General features: G+C 43.9%; 1 protein-coding gene across 2 annotated transcripts; it reads right to left on the reverse strand.

The window, feature by feature from the left end:
- Window positions 1–11,398: 11,398 nt before the first annotated feature.
- LOC122935652 (zinc finger protein 664-like) lies at window positions 11,399–17,451 on the reverse strand. Of its 2 annotated transcripts, XM_044291455.1 has the most exons (5): window positions 17,332–17,441; window positions 16,751–16,824; window positions 14,539–14,642; window positions 13,780–13,880; window positions 11,399–13,389 (listed from the first exon to the last, which is right to left on the reverse strand). In XM_044291455.1, exons 3-5 carry the CDS (start codon window positions 14,598–14,600, stop codon window positions 12,431–12,433), a joined length of 1,122 nt encoding a protein of 373 aa, XP_044147390.1. In that variant the 5' UTR covers window positions 14,601–14,642; window positions 16,751–16,824; window positions 17,332–17,441; the 3' UTR covers window positions 11,399–12,430. The 2 variants fall into 2 exon arrangements, with proteins under 2 accessions (XP_044147390.1, XP_044147391.1); XM_044291456.1 differs by lacking the exon at window positions 16,751–16,824 and having other exon boundaries at window positions 17,332–17,451.
- Window positions 17,452–19,249: the final 1,798 nt, after the last annotated feature.

Genomic DNA, 19,249 nt, shown 5'->3' on the forward strand with positions numbered 1-19,249 from the left:
TTATTTCATTTTAAAATGTTGTATTTGTGCTCATAATATGTCTGAATCGAAAATCTGATTTTTTTTATAGGTGATGTCATTTGTTATATGTATGTGGTATGGTGCAAACAGCCACTGGGCTACAAAGTATCCTCTGGAAGTGGAATTTTTCTCAATTTTTCACTAAATTTGAAGTTGTATATGAGTAAGATGTGTTTGGCAGAACTAGTTCTGCTCTTATTCACCCAAAAAAACTGTAAAAACAAAAAACGCATCAAAACCGCATCAAAAACGCATGAGGTGTAGATGCGCTTTTTTGGACCATAACATGCGGCAGTCAGAGTAATACAATTGGATGAAACTGCAGAACTATACTCAATTGCTAAAGGCGCTAAAAAAGATGATTTCTTGGTGCCTCCCTACTTGTGACAAATCTTCTTTATATGACATTATGCCCACCACAGGACATCCCCTATCTTAACTTTTTTTTTATATATAGTATTTGGAGTTTTATTATTTTATTTTAAAATGCTCTATTTGTGTTCATAATATGTTTTAATCGAAAATCTGATCTATATATGGTTGTATAAGTGATGTCATTTGTTATATGCGTGTGATATGTTGCAAACAGCTACTGGGTTACAAAGTATCCCCTGAAAGTGGAATTTAATTCTAATTTTGAAGTTGTATACGAGTAATACGTCTTTGGTAGAACTAGTTCTGCTCTTATTCACCCAAAAAAAAAAAAAAAAAAAAAAAAAAAAATGCAAAAACAAAAAACGCATCAAAAACGCATCAAAAACGCACAAGGTGTAGATGCGTTTTTTGTACCATAACATGCGGCAGTCAGAGATATATAATTGGATGAAATTGCAGAACTACAGTCAATTGCTAAAGACGTTAAAAAAGACTTTTTTTTTGGTGCCTTGCTACTTTTGACAAATCTCCTTTAAAAGACATTATGCTCATGTCAGAGCTGCAAGGGTGAACACCTGAGCTGATTGACAAACAGGAAGTTACGACCAAAATGGGACCAATTAAAGCAAGGAATACTCAGTATAAAAGAGGGGTGTGTAATGGGGTGAAGCATGCCACTGAGGAAGGGGTTGAACCCCGAAACGCGTCTGGTGCTACACCCCATTGCTGTACTGAAACATTGAATTTACCAACCAACCGACCGCAACCGAAAAAACGAGCCGACCCCAATATCCTGATGGAATAGTGCTAAAAACAACTAAAGGCATATTCTGGGAGTAAAAACACCTGAAGGCTCAAAGTAATATCATCGGATGAACAACAGGTCGAAGGAAAGGTAACGGATTATCTCTCTTTGCAAGCTATTCAGGAGCGGGACGCCGCTACCTAGATTGCTTTGGCGTGACGTCGCCATATTTATTTGAAATACTGCAGTTAATGAAATACTGACATTATTTTCGGAGTCATTCCCATTGGACTAAGAGGCCTATTTAGATCGCATTTTTGAACATTTATCAGCTGGTCATCAAACACAATTTACTCTGTCTACAGTTTACCCATGTTACAATCCTTATGATACATAGTTTTATCTGTTATATTTGTGATACATTGTGCTACATTGTTTTATCAACTTTTTTCGTTGTAGTAATAAAAGCTAATATTTGCTTATAGTACCTGGTCTCTGTTATCCTTGAGTGCCCTGTTTATTCATTTTAAATAATTTACTGTATTGAGAGAGTGGTCTCAATTCACAGGAGCACCTGGTGTGGTTTCAGTGTCTTAGTGCGACATTCCTTAATTTATTGAGCCACCTTTCTGATATTGTTCCACTATCTTTCTGCGCAACATTGTGGGAATGGGTGATCCTCTACCCATCTTGGCTTCTGAGAGACACTGCCACTCTGAGAAGCTCTTTTTATACCCAATCATGTTGCCAATTGACCTAATTAGTGTTAATTGGTCTCCCAGCTCTTCGTTATGCTCAAATTTACTTTTCCCAGCCTCTTATTGCTACTTGTCCCAACTTTTTTGGGATTTGTTGACACCGTGAAAATTTGAATCAACGTATTTTTCCTTTAAAATGATACACTTACTCGGATTAAACGTTTGATCTGTCATCTACGTTCTATTACAAATAAAATATTGACATTTGCCATCTCCACATCATTGCATTCAGTTTTTATTCACTATTTGTTTAGTGTCCCAACTTTTTTGGAATCCGGTTTGTAAAAAAAATTACCGTATAGACCAAACAGTATAAATTGTTCACCAAATGTCTCTGAATGGAACAGCACAATCTGAATGTTGGGTCCTGCTGATGAGAAGACAAAACTGTGGAAACACTCTTGTCTTTTCTTTTCACATTCTCAATGATCATTGTGTATAAAATAGAAAATGCAGTCCCCCAACAGTGTATAAAAGTCATTTTCGAGAGAGAGAGAAAAAATATATATACAGTACAGACCAAAAGTTTGGACACACCTTCTCATTCAAAGAGTTTTCTTTATTTTCATGACTATGAAAATTGTAGATTCACACTGAAGGCATCAAAACTATTTCTCTATGGAGTACTGTAAGTGGCATACTTGCACATTTTGAATACAACCCATTAATTTTATTGTAAGGTCTGCCATGTCTCATCTTTCCTGGTTTTTCAAAATAATTTAACATAACTTTGTTATTTTTAATTGGGTGCCAACTAGAGATGAACGAACCTGTCACTACCAGAGCTTTGAGAAGTTCTCACAGCTCTGTGTCTCCACCCCTGCGATGATGTCACTTAGAGCTTGGAGGTGTTCTCACTGTTCTGTTTCTCCGCCCCTGTGATGAGGTCTTTACTCTCAGCTGTTTCTCCTGCGGTTGATTTTCCTGCCTTTAAATCACCCCTCCTCCTGTTGCAGGGCGTGGATTATATTTCTCATTTCAGTTGTAGCTCTGGCTTGAGTAACTTCACTTGTAAGCTATCAGTTCACTGGACCTGGTTTCTGCTGCAGCAAGCACTCTGGATATTGCCAGCTGTCCTTGGATCCGTCTTCTCTGCGGCTGCATCTCCTTCAGCTAAGTGTGCAGATATTGTTGTTTACCTGGTTATTTTCTGACTGGATCTGAGGTGGCCACGGTTCCCTCCATATACTGAGTAGGGCACCGGTGGCCGTGCCCCTTCCACTATTGTAGGGGTTACAGGGCTCATCAGTCTAAGGTACGCGGGCATGCCTCCTTCCACCATTTGGATCCAGGCATGTGCTTTAGCAGCATAGGGAGAGCTTTGAGGGTCTGACAGGGGTCACCCCTTATCTTCCCTAGTTTGGGTCCGGTCAGTAGCTCTTTTCACTGTGTTTGCTCTTGTTACCCTCAAACAGCCGTGACATTATAATCCACCAAAACCGTCCTTTTTTGACATGGATCCGCTTTCTGGCCTGGTTGACCGCATGCAGGGTCTTTCTTTGGAAGTAGCGGATCTCCGTCAATCTATGACTCAGTTACAAGCATTAGGCTCTGCTCCGGCTCATGGAGTCTGTTGCGAGCCAAAGGTCTCACTTCCGGAGACGTTCTCCGGGGGCAGTGAGAATTTTGTTCGCTTCAGAGAGGCATGCAAACTCCATTTTTGCTTGTGTCCCCTTTCCTCTGGTAATGAGGAACAGAGGGTGAGGATTGTCATCTCCCTGCTCAGGGGCAATGCTCAGACTTGGGCTTTTTCGCTGCCATCAGGGGATCCCTCCCTTCGATCCGTGGAAAGATTTTTTGTGGCCCTGGGGCAACTATATGATGACCCGGATCGTGTTGCTCTGGCCGAATCGAACTTACGTGCTTTATGCCAGAACAAACTGTCTGCGGAGCTTTATTGTTCTGAATTTCGGAGATGGGCAGCTGATTCAGGTTGGAATGATGCTGCACTCCGGAGTCAGTTCTGTCATGGTCTCTCAGAGAGATTGAAAGATGCGTTTGCTTTCCATGAGAGACCAACGTCCTTAGAGTCTGCCATGTCATTGGCGGTACGCCTTGACAGACGTCTAAGAGAAAGAAACAAGACCTCTCTGTCCAGCCATTGTCAGTCTTGGGGCAATGGTGCGGACTCATTCAGTATGCAGGGGTCTCATCCTGTCTCGCTCCCCTCTGAGGAGGAGCCCATGCAGCTAGGCCGACTTGCCCCTGATAAAAGAGGATTTAGTCCTCAGAATATGGTGTGTTTTTGTTGTGGGGGCATAGGTCATTTGGCAAATGTTTGTCCGTCTAGGAGATTCCTGAACTGTACTAAGAGTGATAAGAAGAGAAAAACCTCAAAAGGCGAATCATCAAGTTCTACTTCATCTGCTACTTTGGGCAAACTTGATGTAGGAATTGATGCTTTTCCTCTGACCTGCAGTTCCCGTTTTCTCCTGTCTGCCAGGGTGGCGCTAGAGAGCAAAGTCATTTCTTGTGAGATTTTTGTCGATAGTGGAGCGGCCGTCAATCTTATTGACACTCAATTTGTAGCCATGCATGGTTTTCAGGTTTGCACATTGGAAAAGGATATACCTGTTTTTGCCATTGACTCTGCTCCACTCTCGCAGAGATCTCTGAAAGGCATTGTTCACAATATCCGGCTAGCTGTAGGTGACACTCATGTGGAGGAGATATCTTGTTTTGTCCTTAACGGATTGCCTTCTCCTCTAGTTTTGGGGTTACCCTGGCTCACGAGACATAACCCCACTATTGATTGGCAAGGAAGGCAAATAAATGAGTGGAGTGACTTTTGTAGAGAGAATTGTCTCACAGCGACTTTTGCAGAGGTGTCTACTAAAACTGTGCCATCATTTCTCTCTGATTTCTCGGACGTGTTTTCCGAGAGCGGTGTTCAGGAGCTACCTCCTCACCGGGAGTTTGACTGTCCCATTAACCTCATTCCCGGCGCCAAGCTGCCAAAAGCACGCCTCTACAATCTCTCACAAGCAGAAAGAATCGCAATGCGAACCTATATCTCTGAGAGTCTCGATAAGGGGCATATTCGTCCCTCAAAGTCACCTGTTGCCGCGGGTTTTTTTTTTGTTAAAAAAAAAGATGGCTCTCTGAGACCTTGCTTAGATTTTAGGGAGCTGAACCGTATCACGATTCGCGATCCCTATCCCCTTCCTCTGATCCCGGACCTCTTCAACCAAATTGTTGGAGCCAAGGTGTTTTCCAAATTGGATTTGAGAGGCGCGTACAACCTGGTCAGGGTCAGAGAGGGGGATGAATGGAAAACGGCTTTTAATACCCCTAACGGGCATTTCGAGAATCTCGTTATGCCTTTCGGCCTGATGAATGCTCCGGCCGTCTTTCAGCATTTTGTTAATAGTATTTTCTACCACTTAATGGGGAAATTTGTTTTGGTGTATCTTGACGATATTTTGATTTTTTCCCCTGATGTTCAGACCCATCAGGATCATCTTTTTCAGGTTCTGCAGATACTGCGGGAGAATAAACTGTATGCCAAGCTGGAGAAATGTCTTTTTATGGTATCGGAGATTCAATTTCTGGGTTTTCTCCTCTCTGCTTCTGGTTTTCGCATGGATCCTGAGAAGGTCCGTGCTGTACTTGAGTGGGAGCTTCCTGAGAATCAGAAGGCATTGATGCGCTTTCTGGGTTTTGCTAACTACTACAGAAAGTTCATTTTGAATTATTCCTCTGTTGTCAAACCCCTTACTGACATGACAAAAAAGGGGGCGGATTTTTCCTCTTGGTCGGAGGAGGCGCTTGCAGCCTTCTCTAAGATTAAAGAGAGTTTTGCGTCTGCTCCCATCTTGGTGCATCCCGATGTTTCCTTACCTTTTATTGTTGAGGTGGATGCTTCCGAGGTGGGTGTGGGTGCAGTTTTGTCCCAGGGCCCTTCTCCTGCCAAATGGCGACCCTGTGCCTTTTTCTCTAAAAAACTCTCCCCGGCAGAGAGAAACTATGATGTGGGAGATAGGGAGTTGTTGGCCATCAAGTTGGCTTTCGAGGAATGGCGTCATTGGTTGGAGGGGGCCAGGCACCCTGTCACCGTTTTTACCGACCATAAGAATCTGGCATACTTGGAGTCGGCCAGGCGTATGAATCCGAGACAGGCCAGATGGTCTCTGTTCTTCTCCAGATTCAATTTTGTCGTTACATTCCGCCCTGGGATCAAAAATGTGAAGGCTGATGCTCTCTCTCGCTGTTTTCCGGGAGGAGGAAACTCCGAGGACCCGGGTCCCATTTTGGCGGAGGGGGTAGTTGTTTCTGCTCTTTATTCCGATTTGGAGGCCGAGGTCCAGGCTGCCCAGACTGAGGCACCTGCCCGTTGTCCTTCCGGGAAGTTGTTTGTGCCTCCTGAGCTACGTCACAAACTCTTTAAGGAGCATCATGATACGGTTCTTGCTGGTCACCCCGGGAGTAGAGCCACGGTTGATCTCATTGCTCGGAGATTTTGGTGGCCAGCTCTTCGTAAGTCGGTGGAGGGTTTTGTGGCTGCTTGTGAGACGTGCGCTCGCGCTAAGGTCCCTCGTTCACGACCTTCAGGTTCCCTTCTCCCGTTACCCATACCTTCCCGTCCTTGGACACACCTGTCCATGGACTTTATCACGGATCTTCCTCGTTCCTCGGGGAAGTCGGTGATCCTGGTGGTCGTGGACCGTTTTAGCAAGATGGCTCATTTCGTTCCTTTCCCTGGTTTACCCAATGCTAAAACGTTGGCGCAAGCTTTTATCGACCATATTGTTAAATTGCATGGCATTCCCTCTGATATTGTTTCCGATAGAGGCTCGCAGTTTGTGTCCAGGTTCTGGAAGGCTTTCTGTTCTCGCCTGGGGGTTCGGCTGTCCTTCTCTTCTGCTTTTCACCCGCAGTCGAATGGTCAGACTGAGCGCCTAAATCAGAATCTGGAGACATATTTGCGCTGTTTTGTGGCAGAGAACCAGGAGGATTGGTGTTCTTTTCTCCCTCTTGCTGAGTTTGCTTTGAACAACCGTCGTCAGGAATCTTCTGATAAGTCACCATTCTTTGGTGCATATGGGTTCCATCCGCAGTTTGGGACATTCTCGGGAGGGGCTCTTTCGGGTTTACCTGAGGAGGAGAGATTTTCCTCGTCTTTGTCTACCATTTGGCAAAAGATTCATAGTAATCTTAGAAAGATGAGTGAGAAGTATAAGCGTGTGGCTGATAAGAGACGTGTGCCTGGTCCGGACCTGAATGTGGGTGATCTGGTGTGGTTGTCTACTAAAAATATTAAACTGAAGGTTCCCTCCTGGAAATTGGGTCCCAAGTTTATTGGGCCTTATAAAATTTTGTCAGTCATCAATCCGGTTGCCTTCCGTCTTGATCTTCCACGGGTTTGGAAGATACATAATGTATTTCACAGATCTCTCTTAAAACCATATGTCCAGCCCCCGGTACCCTCCTCTTTGCCTCCTCTTCCGATTTTGGTTGATGGCAATCTGGAGTTTGAGGTTTCCAGAATTGTGGACTCTCGCATTGTCCGCGGTTCTCTTCAGTACCTCGTTCATTGGAAGGGTTATGGTCCTGAGGAGAGGATGTGGGTTCCGGTGTCGGACATTAAAGCCACTCGCCTCATCAGGGCATTTCATAGGGCTCATCCTGGGAAGGTGAGTCCTGGGTGTCCGGAGTCCACCCGTAGAGGGGGGGGGGGGTACTGTCACTACCAGAGCTTTGAGAAGTTCTCACAGCTCTGTGTCTCCACCCCTGCGATGATGTCACTTAGAGCTTGGAGGTGTTCTCACTGTTCTGTTTCTCCGCCCCTGTGATGAGGTCTTTACTCTCAGCTGTTTCTCCTGCGGTTGATTTTCCTGCCTTTAAATCACCCCTCCTCCTGTTGCAGGGCGTGGATTATATTTCTCATTTCAGTTGTAGCTCTGGCTTGAGTAACTTCACTTGTAAGCTATCAGTTCACTGGACCTGGTTTCTGCTGCAGCAAGCACTCTGGATATTGCCAGCTGTCCTTGGATCCGTCTTCTCTGCGGCTGCATCTCCTTCAGCTAAGTGTGCAGATATTGTTGTTTACCTGGTTATTTTCTGACTGGATCTGAGGTGGCCACGGTTCCCTCCATATACTGAGTAGGGCACCGGTGGCCGTGCCCCTTCCACTATTGTAGGGGTTACAGTGGCCATCAGTCTGAGGTACGCGGGCATGCCTCCTTCCACCATTTGGATCCAGGCATGTGCTTTAGCAGCATAGGGAGAGCTTTGAGGGTCTGACAGGGGTCACCCCTTATCTTCCCTAGTTTGGGTCCGGTCAGTAGCTCTTTTCACTGTGTTTGCTCTTGTTACCCTCAAACAGCCGTGACAGAACCACTCAGAATCTGATTCGTATTTGATTCAAGTCAAAATTGATTCAACCCAAAATGAAAGTTCTCCAACTGGCCTGAAAGTTTGTGTATGGCACTCTGAGGTCTCCTAGGACTATAGGTATAGGTATATAGATTTTTCAATCTAGTATTTCTTTTTCATTCTAGTCTCACTTTAAAAAAAAACTTAATTACATACAGTACAGACCAAAAGTTTGGACACACCTTCTCATTCAAAGAGTTTTCTTTATTTTCATGACTATAAAAATTGTAGATTCACACTGAAGGCATCAAAACTATGAATTAACACATGTGGAATTATATACATAACAAAAAAGTGTGAAACAACTGAAAATATGTCATATTCTAGGTTCTTCAAAGTAGCCACCTTTTGCTTTGATTACTGCTTTGCACACTCTTGGCATTCTCTTGATGAGCTTCAAGAGGTAGTCACCTGAAATGGTTTTCACTTCACAGGTGTGCCCTGTCAGGTTTAATAAGTGGGATTTCTTTCCTTATAAATGGGGTTGGGACCATCAGTTGCGTTGTGGAGAAGTCAGGTGGATACACAGCTGATAGTCCTACTGAATAGACTGTTAGAATTTGTATTATGGCAAGGAAAAAGCAGCTAAGTAAAGAAAAACGAGTGGCCATCATTACTTTAAGAAATGAAGGTCAGTCAGTCCGAAAAATTGGGAAAACTTTGAAAGTGTCCCCAAGTGCAGTCACAAAAACCATCAAGCACTACAAAGAAACTGGCTGACATGCGGACCGCCCCAGGAAAGGAAGACCAAGAGTCACCTCTGCTGCGGAGGATAAGTTCATCCGAGTCACCAGCCTCAGAAATTGCAGGTTAACAGCAGCTCAGATTAGAGACCAGGTCAATGCCACACAGAGTTCTAGCAGCAGACACATCTCTAGAACAACTGTTAAGAGGAGACTGTGTGAATCAGGCCTTCATGGTAGAATATCTGCTAGGAAACCACTGCTAAGGACAGGCACAAGCAGAAGAGACTTGTTTGGGCTAAAGAACACAAGGAATGGACATTAGACCAGTGGAAATCTGTGCTTTGGTCTGATGAGTCCAAATTTGAGATCTTTGGTTCCAACCACTGTGTCTTTGTGCGACGCAGAAAAGGTGAACGGATGGACTCTACATGCCTGGTTCCCACCGTGAAGCATGGAGGAGGAGGTGTGATGGTGTGGGGGGGCTTTGCTGGTGACACTGTTGTGGATTTATTCAAAATTGAAGGCATACTGAACCAGCATGGCTACCACAGCATCTTGCAGCGGCATGCTATTCCATCCGGTTTGCGTTTAGTTGGACCATCATTTATTTTTCAACAGGACAATGACCCCAAACACACCTCCAGGCTGTGTAAGGGCTATTTGACCATGAAGCAGAGTGATGGGGTGCTGCGCCAGATGACCTGGCCTTCACAGTCACCGGACCTGAACCCAATCGAGATGGTTTGGGGTGAGCTGGACCGCAGAGTGAAGGCAAAGGGGCCAACAAGTGCTAAGCATCTCTGGGAACTCCTTCAAGACTGTTGGAAGACCATTTCAGGTGACTACCTCTTGAAGCTCATCAAGAGAATGCCAAGAGTGTGCAAAGTAGTAATCAAAGCAAAAGGTGGCTACTTTGAAGAACCTAGAATATGACATATTTTCAGTTGTTTCACACTTTTTTGTTATGTATATAATTCCACATGTGTTAATTCATAGTTTTGATGCCTTCAGTGTGAATCTACAATTTTTATAGTCATGAAAATAAAGAAAACTCTTTGAATGAGAAGGTGTGTCCAAACTTTTGGTCTGTACTGTATATAATTACGTTTTTTTTTAAAGTGAGACTAGAATGAAAAAGAAATACTAGATTGAAAAATCTATATACCTATACCTATAGTCCTAGGAGACCTCAGAGTGCCATACACAAACTTTCAGGCCAGTTGGAGAACTTTCATTTTGGGTTGAATCAATTTTGACTTGAATCAAATACGAATCAGATTCTGAGTGGTTCGTTCATCTCTAGTTGGCACCCAATTAAAAATAACAAAGTTATGTTAAATTATTTAGAAAAAACAGGAAAGATGAGACATGGCAGACCTTACAATAAAATTAATGGGTTGTATTCAAAATGTGCAAGTATGCCACTTACAGTACTCCATAGAGAAATATGCTGCATGCTGTGTCCCCTTGAACTCAGAAGGTGCACCCTTCCAGAACCATTGATAGGATTATCCTCATGCCTCTGTGTAACCTATTCCCTTTTTCCTATTTCTGTATAACAAGCGTAAAGGACCTAGAAAGGAGGTTCCCTCCCTCAATTCATTGGACTATCAGTAACACTTACTGCCAAGTGTAATATTTGGTAAAAGGTGTTGTCCTCCTGATGATATAAATGTCCCACCCATGGATAGACAAAATACTGTTCTAGCCATGAAGCAAACTGAAAAACAGCAGCAACCAATGACAACCTGTTAAGCTGGGTCTACTCTACATGAAGGGAACCTGGGCCCAACTGAAGATTTTGAAGATGATTTTGGTGGTAAGTGTGTCTAAATACAGGAGAGGAGTGCCTACACCTGTCTCCTCCTGTTGTGGTTCACTCCATAATGGAAGGGACTTGTGGTGGTTGGTTTCTGCCTTCCCAACCATTGTACATGAGACAAAGAGAGGAACCTGCTGAGAATAGTTGTCTGCGGGCAGTCATACACCATGTTCAGTGTGATGGTGTGAGAATGTCATGGACTGACTACCTTGGAAGTTTCATTATATGATAGAGCCACAAAGACCAAGCCAGTGGCTGACAACCTAACATCCAAATAGTGGTAGTAAAAAATGTATAATTTCTTTTTACGTTTACAGAGGTGTAACTTGAACCTGGGCACCAATGCAAGGGAGCCCACTTACAACATGTCAGTCATAATTTCTTATGTAACAATGGTGCCTTCAGGCTCCATCAAGAACCAGGGCTCAACTTCTACTTAAGCATCATCGAGTTGGAGTCTCGGCCCACCGGAGAATCCTCTAGCTCCGTTTGGTCAATCCAACCCTATGTTCCATAATTTTCTGGGCAATGCATGGACTATGTGCCCTACATGCAGATATTGACCACAACCATCAATGTTTTGTGGACATGAAAGTTCGACAGTCCATTCACATTGCATACACAGCTCTTTATTGTTGATTGTGAACATACAGCAAGTACATTCTCTACTGAACATAGAAACCACAGAAGGTACCTTGGTCCAGAGTTGAGGATTGACTTGGATCTTGTGTAACAAAGCATAGCCATATGTGCCATCAGTGCTCATGTGCAGTAAAGGGTAGAAAAAATGTTTACCACATAAAAAGTCCTTATTTTGGTTCCTACAGTGGTGGTGGTTGACCTTATTTTGGTTAGGATGGTTGTGCTGTTGGTCTAGTACTCTAAGTTCTAAACTACTAATGTTCTAGAACCCTATCTGGCTGTGAACTTTAGTCCTACAATACCACAAGAAGTTTATCAATGTTGATGATACAACACTGAACTCAATGTCATATAAGTTGTCCCTATCATAACATTGTCTATTATAAGGCTAACTGACCAGCTTGTTGGATAACTCCATCTGCCAAGAAGCCTTGATTGTGTTATCATGTGTCACAGAACCTAAAAATAACAAATGGTAAACATTATGCATGCTAAAACCATCTCATTATTTCAAAAACTTCAAAAAATTGGAGGAGCTTGGATTTGTATGAAGTTTCAAGTTGCGTAAAATTCATCCTCCTCTCTCCATACTGCGATGTACCTCTCTTTGGAAAGAGGCTTGAGGATTAAAGGTTGCCATACACATTGGATAGAAGTTAGTTGAACAACCATTGAATGAACATACATCTTGTGAACAGTTGTTCAGGAGACCAGATGCTTGTTTTTGAAGGACAAGTAATCTTTCATGAAGTGATCGTTCATGTGACCCAAAGAGAGTCTACTACTAGAGACATACACCTGACATACATTCGTTAGGGTTGTTATTCTGCATTTTCGACTTTAGTTTTATGTGTATGGACACGTTAGGGTTGAGATTTGCACCGAGTTGAGAGATTTTTATGATTCAATTTGTAATTCTACTGTATATCAGTGCAAAATTATGTTACCCTCAACAAGGTCAATAAGTGGAGACATTTTGAATAAAGTTGGTCACCAACAGAAGACATTAATTTATGAGAATACATGAGTGACTAGTGTAACTGTCCCTGTTGCTAAAGTTTCTCCCGCAGCCACCGCATAGAAAAGTCTTGCCCCCAGACTGCGTTTTCTTGCGTCTCAAACAACTCGGCGCACTGCAGAACTTTTCCCCACATATAACACAGGCGTAAGGTTTATCTCCAGTATGATCTCTCTGGTGCAAAATCAGATCAGAATTGCTGCTGAAACACTTGTTGCACTCGGAACAGGTATATCTCTCTACTTCCCTCTGGTGGAAGCTTCTTTGGAAATCTTTCTTATATTCTGAGAAAACTAAGACCTCTTGAGAGTGCACTGTCCTGTGGGCCTCCAGCTCAAAGTTACGAGCGAAAGACTTCCCACACTCACTGCATGCATATGACTTTTCTCCCAGGTGGGTCTTCATATGAGTAGTAAGGTTGGAACTTTGACCAAAGCAATTTCCACATATGTTACACGTGTAGGGTCTTTCTTCCGTGTGGGTTCTTTCATGTTTGTTCAGGTGGGACTGAAGCCGAAAACATTTGTGACATACTGTACAAGACCATGGTTTTCTTTCCTCATGAGCTTCTTTATGGAGACTGTATGTTGTCAAGTCTTTGAAAATCTCCCCACACTCACTACAGGTAAGACTACTGTCCTCTGAGTGGTTCCTCTGATGTTTCCGATACCCTGATCGGGTGAAGAACGTTTTATCACAGTTATTGCATTTGTAGATGGTCTCTGTCATTAATGTAATGTTCCCAGCAGAATCAATGGTGCTTCTTTCTCTCGCAATTGACTTTTCAGGGGAAGACCTATCAGAACTTTGTATTCGTTCACGAGGCTTGTAAGCTCTTCTCCCACGTTTGCTAACCATATGTCTGAGGTTGGATTTGGTTTGTAAATTTGATTGGTGGTTGATGGATGTAACGTCTTCGTACAGATCTATGCAGCTTACATCTTCATCTGCTTGGAAGAAATAAAAAATGTTTTTTACATACAGTATATACATCTTAAAAACATGAATTTACATAAATTATGTTTTCATTGAAGATGGTATTCTCCTTTGCTAGGCCCACTAGAGAACTCTCTGGTCTTTTGGTGGACTACTCCAAACTGGATTTTATATTATGTAGTATCAGAGGGGTAACTAGACCTTCCTGGCCCCAATTCAAAACCTTTACGAGGATACCCTGAAAACCATGTGGCATTTAAAGTACTGGTGTCTTGTTCTGAGGCAGAGGGGTCTTTGGGAATTCTCAGAAATCGAGGCCTGAGTGTGATTGATATCTCTTCACCACTTGAGTAGTATAAAATTCAGTAACTAACCTCTAGAACTTGATGAGGAAGACTCACCTGAACTGAATGTTCTTTTGAAAGACCTCTCATGAGAATAGACATCCCACACATCTTCTCTTTTATAATCAGACAGATGACCCAAGTCTTCAGGACCCAACCTTATCAAAAGAAAGACAAGGCAGAGTAAATCAGAGATTCTGAAAAAGATGAACATAGAGTAAACAAAAGTTTATATCCAGAATGGCATAAAGCCCAAAGAAGGAAAGAGATCATAGGATCTTTAGCATGAGATCATAAAAGGTTAGAGGTGGAATCCCGAAGATCTACACTAGCCACCCAGGAACCTCTGAGTCATCTCACTGGGTTTCTTGATGCCAGCCTTTCATCAAAAGGACCAGCGTGTGCATTAAGGAAGCAATAATTGACTGCTCCAAAGACAGTAACTCATACATTTATAGCCAAAAGTCTGAGAAGATGCTCAGAACTTTACAACATCTATTTAGACTCCATTTTGATGAGCTTTCTTATTTAAAAAAAATTGTGGTGGTCACTATAAGCTGGTGATATACATTAGATGAAAACTCGCAAATACTGTTACTGTTATGGGGGGGTAGTTGCATGGGAGCACAGCTGCTGACATGCTCAAGTGGGGGTCACTGTTGCAGACAGGGTATGGTGGCTGAAATCCTTATGAGGGCAATTAGGCTGCTACTGTCATAGGGTAACTGGTTGACAGTTATGGGTCATGGGAGATACTACTGCATCCCAAAAATGTACTGTGCCGCATATACTGTATGTATAGAAGAATGGATTTACCAGCAGACATCAGAGTCAGACGAATTCTCGTCATGGATTATGTAGTGTGATGCTCCAGCCATCCTCGCTGCAGTCTCTCCGATTCACAGTCACGCATAGGATTCCTAAAGAGAAGAAAGTATAAAATAGCCAAACTCTCCAAGAAGTGATCCACACATAGCAGTGGTAGGAAAATGCCATGAATCCGCCATCAGCAGGATCAGACAAGGTATCCCTCTATAAAATCCGCACACTAAAGGCGCCATATGACAAGCCACCATAAAGCCGTGTTCATGAGGCCTAGGGTTGGCTCGTGTACAGTCCCCAATGCAAGTGACAAATCAACATGTGCCATGTTTTTTAGTATTTATGGCAGGAAATTGGTGAAAGTGCATGGATCAATCAGCTTAGCGAATCACAAGTCTGATACATCTGGCTACATTCTGGGATAAATTATCAATAGAGCAGAAGCCAGAGAGAGCGAGTACATTGCTATAGCCCCACAGGGATATTACTTACCTCTTCTATCCCCTAAACCACCAGGGATGTTATCACTAATCCCTTCACTTCCTCAGACCACTAGGAATGCTATCATTAGCCCCTTCACTTCCATATAGGCCACCAGAGATATTATCACTTACCACTTTCCATCCCCTAGACCACCAGGGATGTTATCACTAATCCCTTCACTTCCTCAGACCACTAGGGATGCTATCATTAGCCCCTTCACTTCCATATAGGCCACCAGAGATATTATCACTTACCACTTTCCATCCCCTAGACCACCAGGGATGTTATCATTAATCCCTTCACTTCCTCAGACCACTAGGAATGCTATCATTAGCTCCTTCACTGCCATATAGGCCACCAGAGATATTGTCACTTACCCCTTCAATCCCCTAAACCACCAGGGATGTTATCATTAATCCCTTCTCTTCCTCAGACAACCAGGGATGTTATCATTAGCTCCTTCACTGCCATATAGGCCACCAGAGAAATTATCACTTACCCCTTCCATTCCCTAGACCACCAGGGATGTTATCACTAATACCTTCACTTCCACAGACCACCAGGGATGTTATCATTAGCCTTTTCACTGCCATTAAGGGGAATAGCCCCACAGGGATATTATCACTTACCCCTTCAATCCCCTAAACCACCAGGGATGTTATCACTAATCCCTTCACTTCCTCGGACCACCAGGGATGCTATCATTAGCCCCTTCACTGCCATATAGGCCACCAGAGATATTATCACTTACCCTTTCCATCCCCTAGACCACCAGAGATATTATCACTTACCCTTTCCATCCCCTAGACCACCAGAAATATTATCACTTACCCCTTCCATCCCCTAGACCACCAGGGATGTTATCACTAACCTTTTCCATGCCTTAGCCATCATGGATGTTACCACTAACCCCTTCACTGCTATAGATCACCTGGGATGTTATCACTAACCCTTGTAGGCTATGTGGAATGTCATCACAAGCTCCTTCGCTGCTATAGACCACCACGGATTAATGAAGAGAGAATCAATTAATGCAAATCGAGTTTGCTCTGAAATCAGCCTGGCCTGACCGCTCAAGAGACTCCCCACTGATTACCAGGACCAGACATTTCATCTGTCCCCGTCAATCTCACACCTGCGCCGTTGATGAGAGTAGCGGGGCAGGCACGGAGGCTCTTCTGCTGCTACCTCTTCGGCTGTGCTTGCGCTGCTTATATATGAGCACAGCCGGAGGTGTGTCGGCTCCTGCACAGTCAGCATCTGCACCTGTGCGGCTACTCGGAGCTATGGGGCAGGTGCGAGACAGACAGGCCGGGGGAGATTTTTGGCTCTGTCATTCAAGGGGGAGGGAGAAGCAGTGGGGCAAGTCCTTCATTGCTCAAGGAGGTTGATTGCTGAGTGAATTCTATTTGTACTATCAGATATGTTATCACTAACCCCTTCACTGCTCCAGAGCTCCAGGGATGTTATAACTAACCCTTTCACCTCCACAGACCACCCAGGATGTTCTCTGGAGCCCCCATAAAAATGAATGCGTGCATTTCTGACCAGTTTCTCCGTCCATGCAGGAGGGGGTACACTGCGCCCATTCTCGTGATGGCGGTAGGACCCCCACCCATCTAATAGTTATCCCCTATGTAGAGAATAACCTTGTCTACCCAGAATACCCCTTTAATCCCTTTACCCTATAGACCTGCATTACCCCGAAAAGAAAAATGCTCACTATAGATTCTTGTGCTATTAATACGAGCTAAGGATCCAGCTCCTCTACAGTCAGCGATAGGAAATGTTCACGTCCTGATGGATAAAAAAAAATAAAAAATTTATGAAATGCAGCAAAAATAAAAAAAATAAAACGGCATTTTCCCTGGATATGTGGTGTGCAGGAGGAGCATTAGTCACGCTGCAATCTACAACCTTGGGCCATTACTCTGTGCGGTTCCATGGCCCTATTGCTGCTGAAAGCCCATATAGCTTTGGTAAGTGGCCTTTGACACTTGCAAAACTACAACTCCCAGCATGCCCCAACAGCCTACGGTTTTAGGATCTACGTTTTCCAGTGCAAAATACAAACTGCACAAAGGCAGAACTTCTCATTAACTTTGCATAATAAAGGAGGGAGGAATTGTAAGCAGATGTGGGAGAGTCGGGAGAGCAGCATCTGCAGTGCCCACCGCAGCCAGGGACTGTGCACCTTGCTCTCCCCCCCTGGACCTGCGCTGGTTAATCCCCCCTCCCCCTCTGTGCAGGCTCCTTCTATTTAACTGCACACACTGCGCCCACCCCACCCCCTCCCTCACTTACAGTGCAAAAACCTGATGGCAGGGTGGGGGGCATGCAGTGCTCCAGGGTATACGCGGTCCCCCGAGTCCGCAGGCAGAATACTGAATGGTGCATGTGTCAGGAAAGGAAGGACCACCCAACCCAGGAACCAGATGCCAAACAATGCTCTCCCTGACTGCGGCATTGTGGGAGTTGTAGTTTCATGTCACCGGGCTCAGGGATCATGGATGTGTGCAGCATCAGGTCACAGCAGTGGGTGCTGCTGACGGATCCCCCCAAAATCTCCTGCCTTCCTAATAAGAGGGGAAAGTTACACCTTAGTCCTGAATTTTAAGGAACTGACGGCAGAAATCAACGTAAACGACGCATAATCCGTGCGTAGCGAAAAGCCTTTCCAATAACTTTGTTTCAATTCAAGATCTTTGCTTGCTGTGGTTGAATCAAATCCTTATTTACACGCAGAGGCCCAAATCCTCCTTAGTGCTGGGTTTGTTACAATGTGTCAGTGAGTTACAATCATCTTCTTCATTGGCTACAATGTCGCGGTGCAATGTATCCTTCTGAAGCCCAGGCTGCGAATGTAACAAACCCTCAGCTGTGAGAAGCAGTAGGAGATGGTCACATTCGGCAGACGTCTTGCATACATTTTTGAGACTGAAGATCAGTTCTATTGTTTCTGCAGAAGGAGAAAGGTGCAGAGATCTACTATGTGAGAATTTAGCTGTGGCCTCTGGAGGTAAACGACAGCAAGCAGAGATCTTGAAAGGGGAGGAAATTGAAATACAAAGCATATTAGAAAGTGACAGACTGGAGTCTTAATTACAAGTCTACTAATTGTGCTCACAGGAAGAAGCACCAAATGGGGACGATGCTGCTGAAATTTGTCACATGCCCCTTTCTCCAGGTGCCCCCATAATAGTGATAGCAGCCGGTGTTATTGCCTTCTCCACATGTGACTGTGCCACTAACAGCAATCAGCAATCAGGGGGAGAAAAAGGGGTATGTACCTCTGGTCTCCACCATCTTAGACCTAGAGGGCCTCCACCAACCAGCCCAGCTACTTAGGCTAATACACACCTCAGCTGCTGCAGAACTTCATAACACACACCTCAGCTGCTGCAGAACTTCATAACACACACCTCAGCTGCTGCAGAACATCAATACACACCTCAGCTGCTGCAGAACATCAATGCACACCTCAGCTGCTGCAGAACATCAATACACACCTTAGCTGCTGCAGAACCTTCTAATACACACCTCAGCTGCAGAACATTATAATAATACACACCTCAGCTGCTGCAGAACCTCATAATAATATACACCTCAGCTGCTGCAGAACATCAATACACACCTCAGCTGCAGAACATTATAATAATACACACCTCAGCTGCTGCAGAACCTCATAATAATATACACCTCAGCTGCTGCAGAACATCATAATAATACACACCTCAGCTGCTGCAGAACATCATAATAATATACACCTCAGCTGCTGCAGAACATCATAATAATACACACCTCAGCTGCTGCAGAACATCATAATAATACACACCTCAGCTGCAGAACATTATAATAATACACACCTCAGCTGCTGCAGAACCTCATAATAATATACACCTCAGCTGCTGCAGAACATCATAATAATACACACCTCAGCTGCTGCAGAACATCATAATAATACACACCTCAGCTGCTGCAGAACATCATAATAATACACACCTCAGCTGCTGCAGAACATCATAATAATACACACCTCAGCTGCTGCAGAACATCATAATAATACACACCTCAGCTGCTGCAGAACATCATAATAATACACACCTCAGCTGCTGCAGAACATCATAATAATACACACCTCAGCTGCTGCAGAACATCAGTATACTATACACCTCAGCTGCTGCAGAACATCATAATAATACACACCTCAGCTGCAGAACAT

Source organism: Bufo gargarizans, chromosome 4 (assembly GCF_014858855.1).
Source record: "Bufo gargarizans isolate SCDJY-AF-19 chromosome 4, ASM1485885v1, whole genome shotgun sequence".
NCBI classification, from domain to species: Eukaryota; Metazoa; Chordata; class Amphibia; order Anura; family Bufonidae; genus Bufo; species Bufo gargarizans.

Excerpts from the sequence above, each read along its gene's own strand:
- LOC122935652 (XM_044291456.1), bottom strand. The coding sequence starts at position 14,600 with ATGGCTGGAGCATCACACTACATAATCCATGACGAGAATTCGTCTGAC. Across the intron at positions 13,881-14,538 it reads TCTGACTCTGATGTCTGCTG|GTTGGGTCCTGAAGACTTGG; the intron begins GTAAATCCATTC and ends TCTTTTGATAAG. Across the intron at positions 13,390-13,779 it reads CAAAAGAACATTCAGTTCAG|ATGAAGATGTAAGCTGCATA; the intron begins GTGAGTCTTCCT and ends TCTTCCAAGCAG.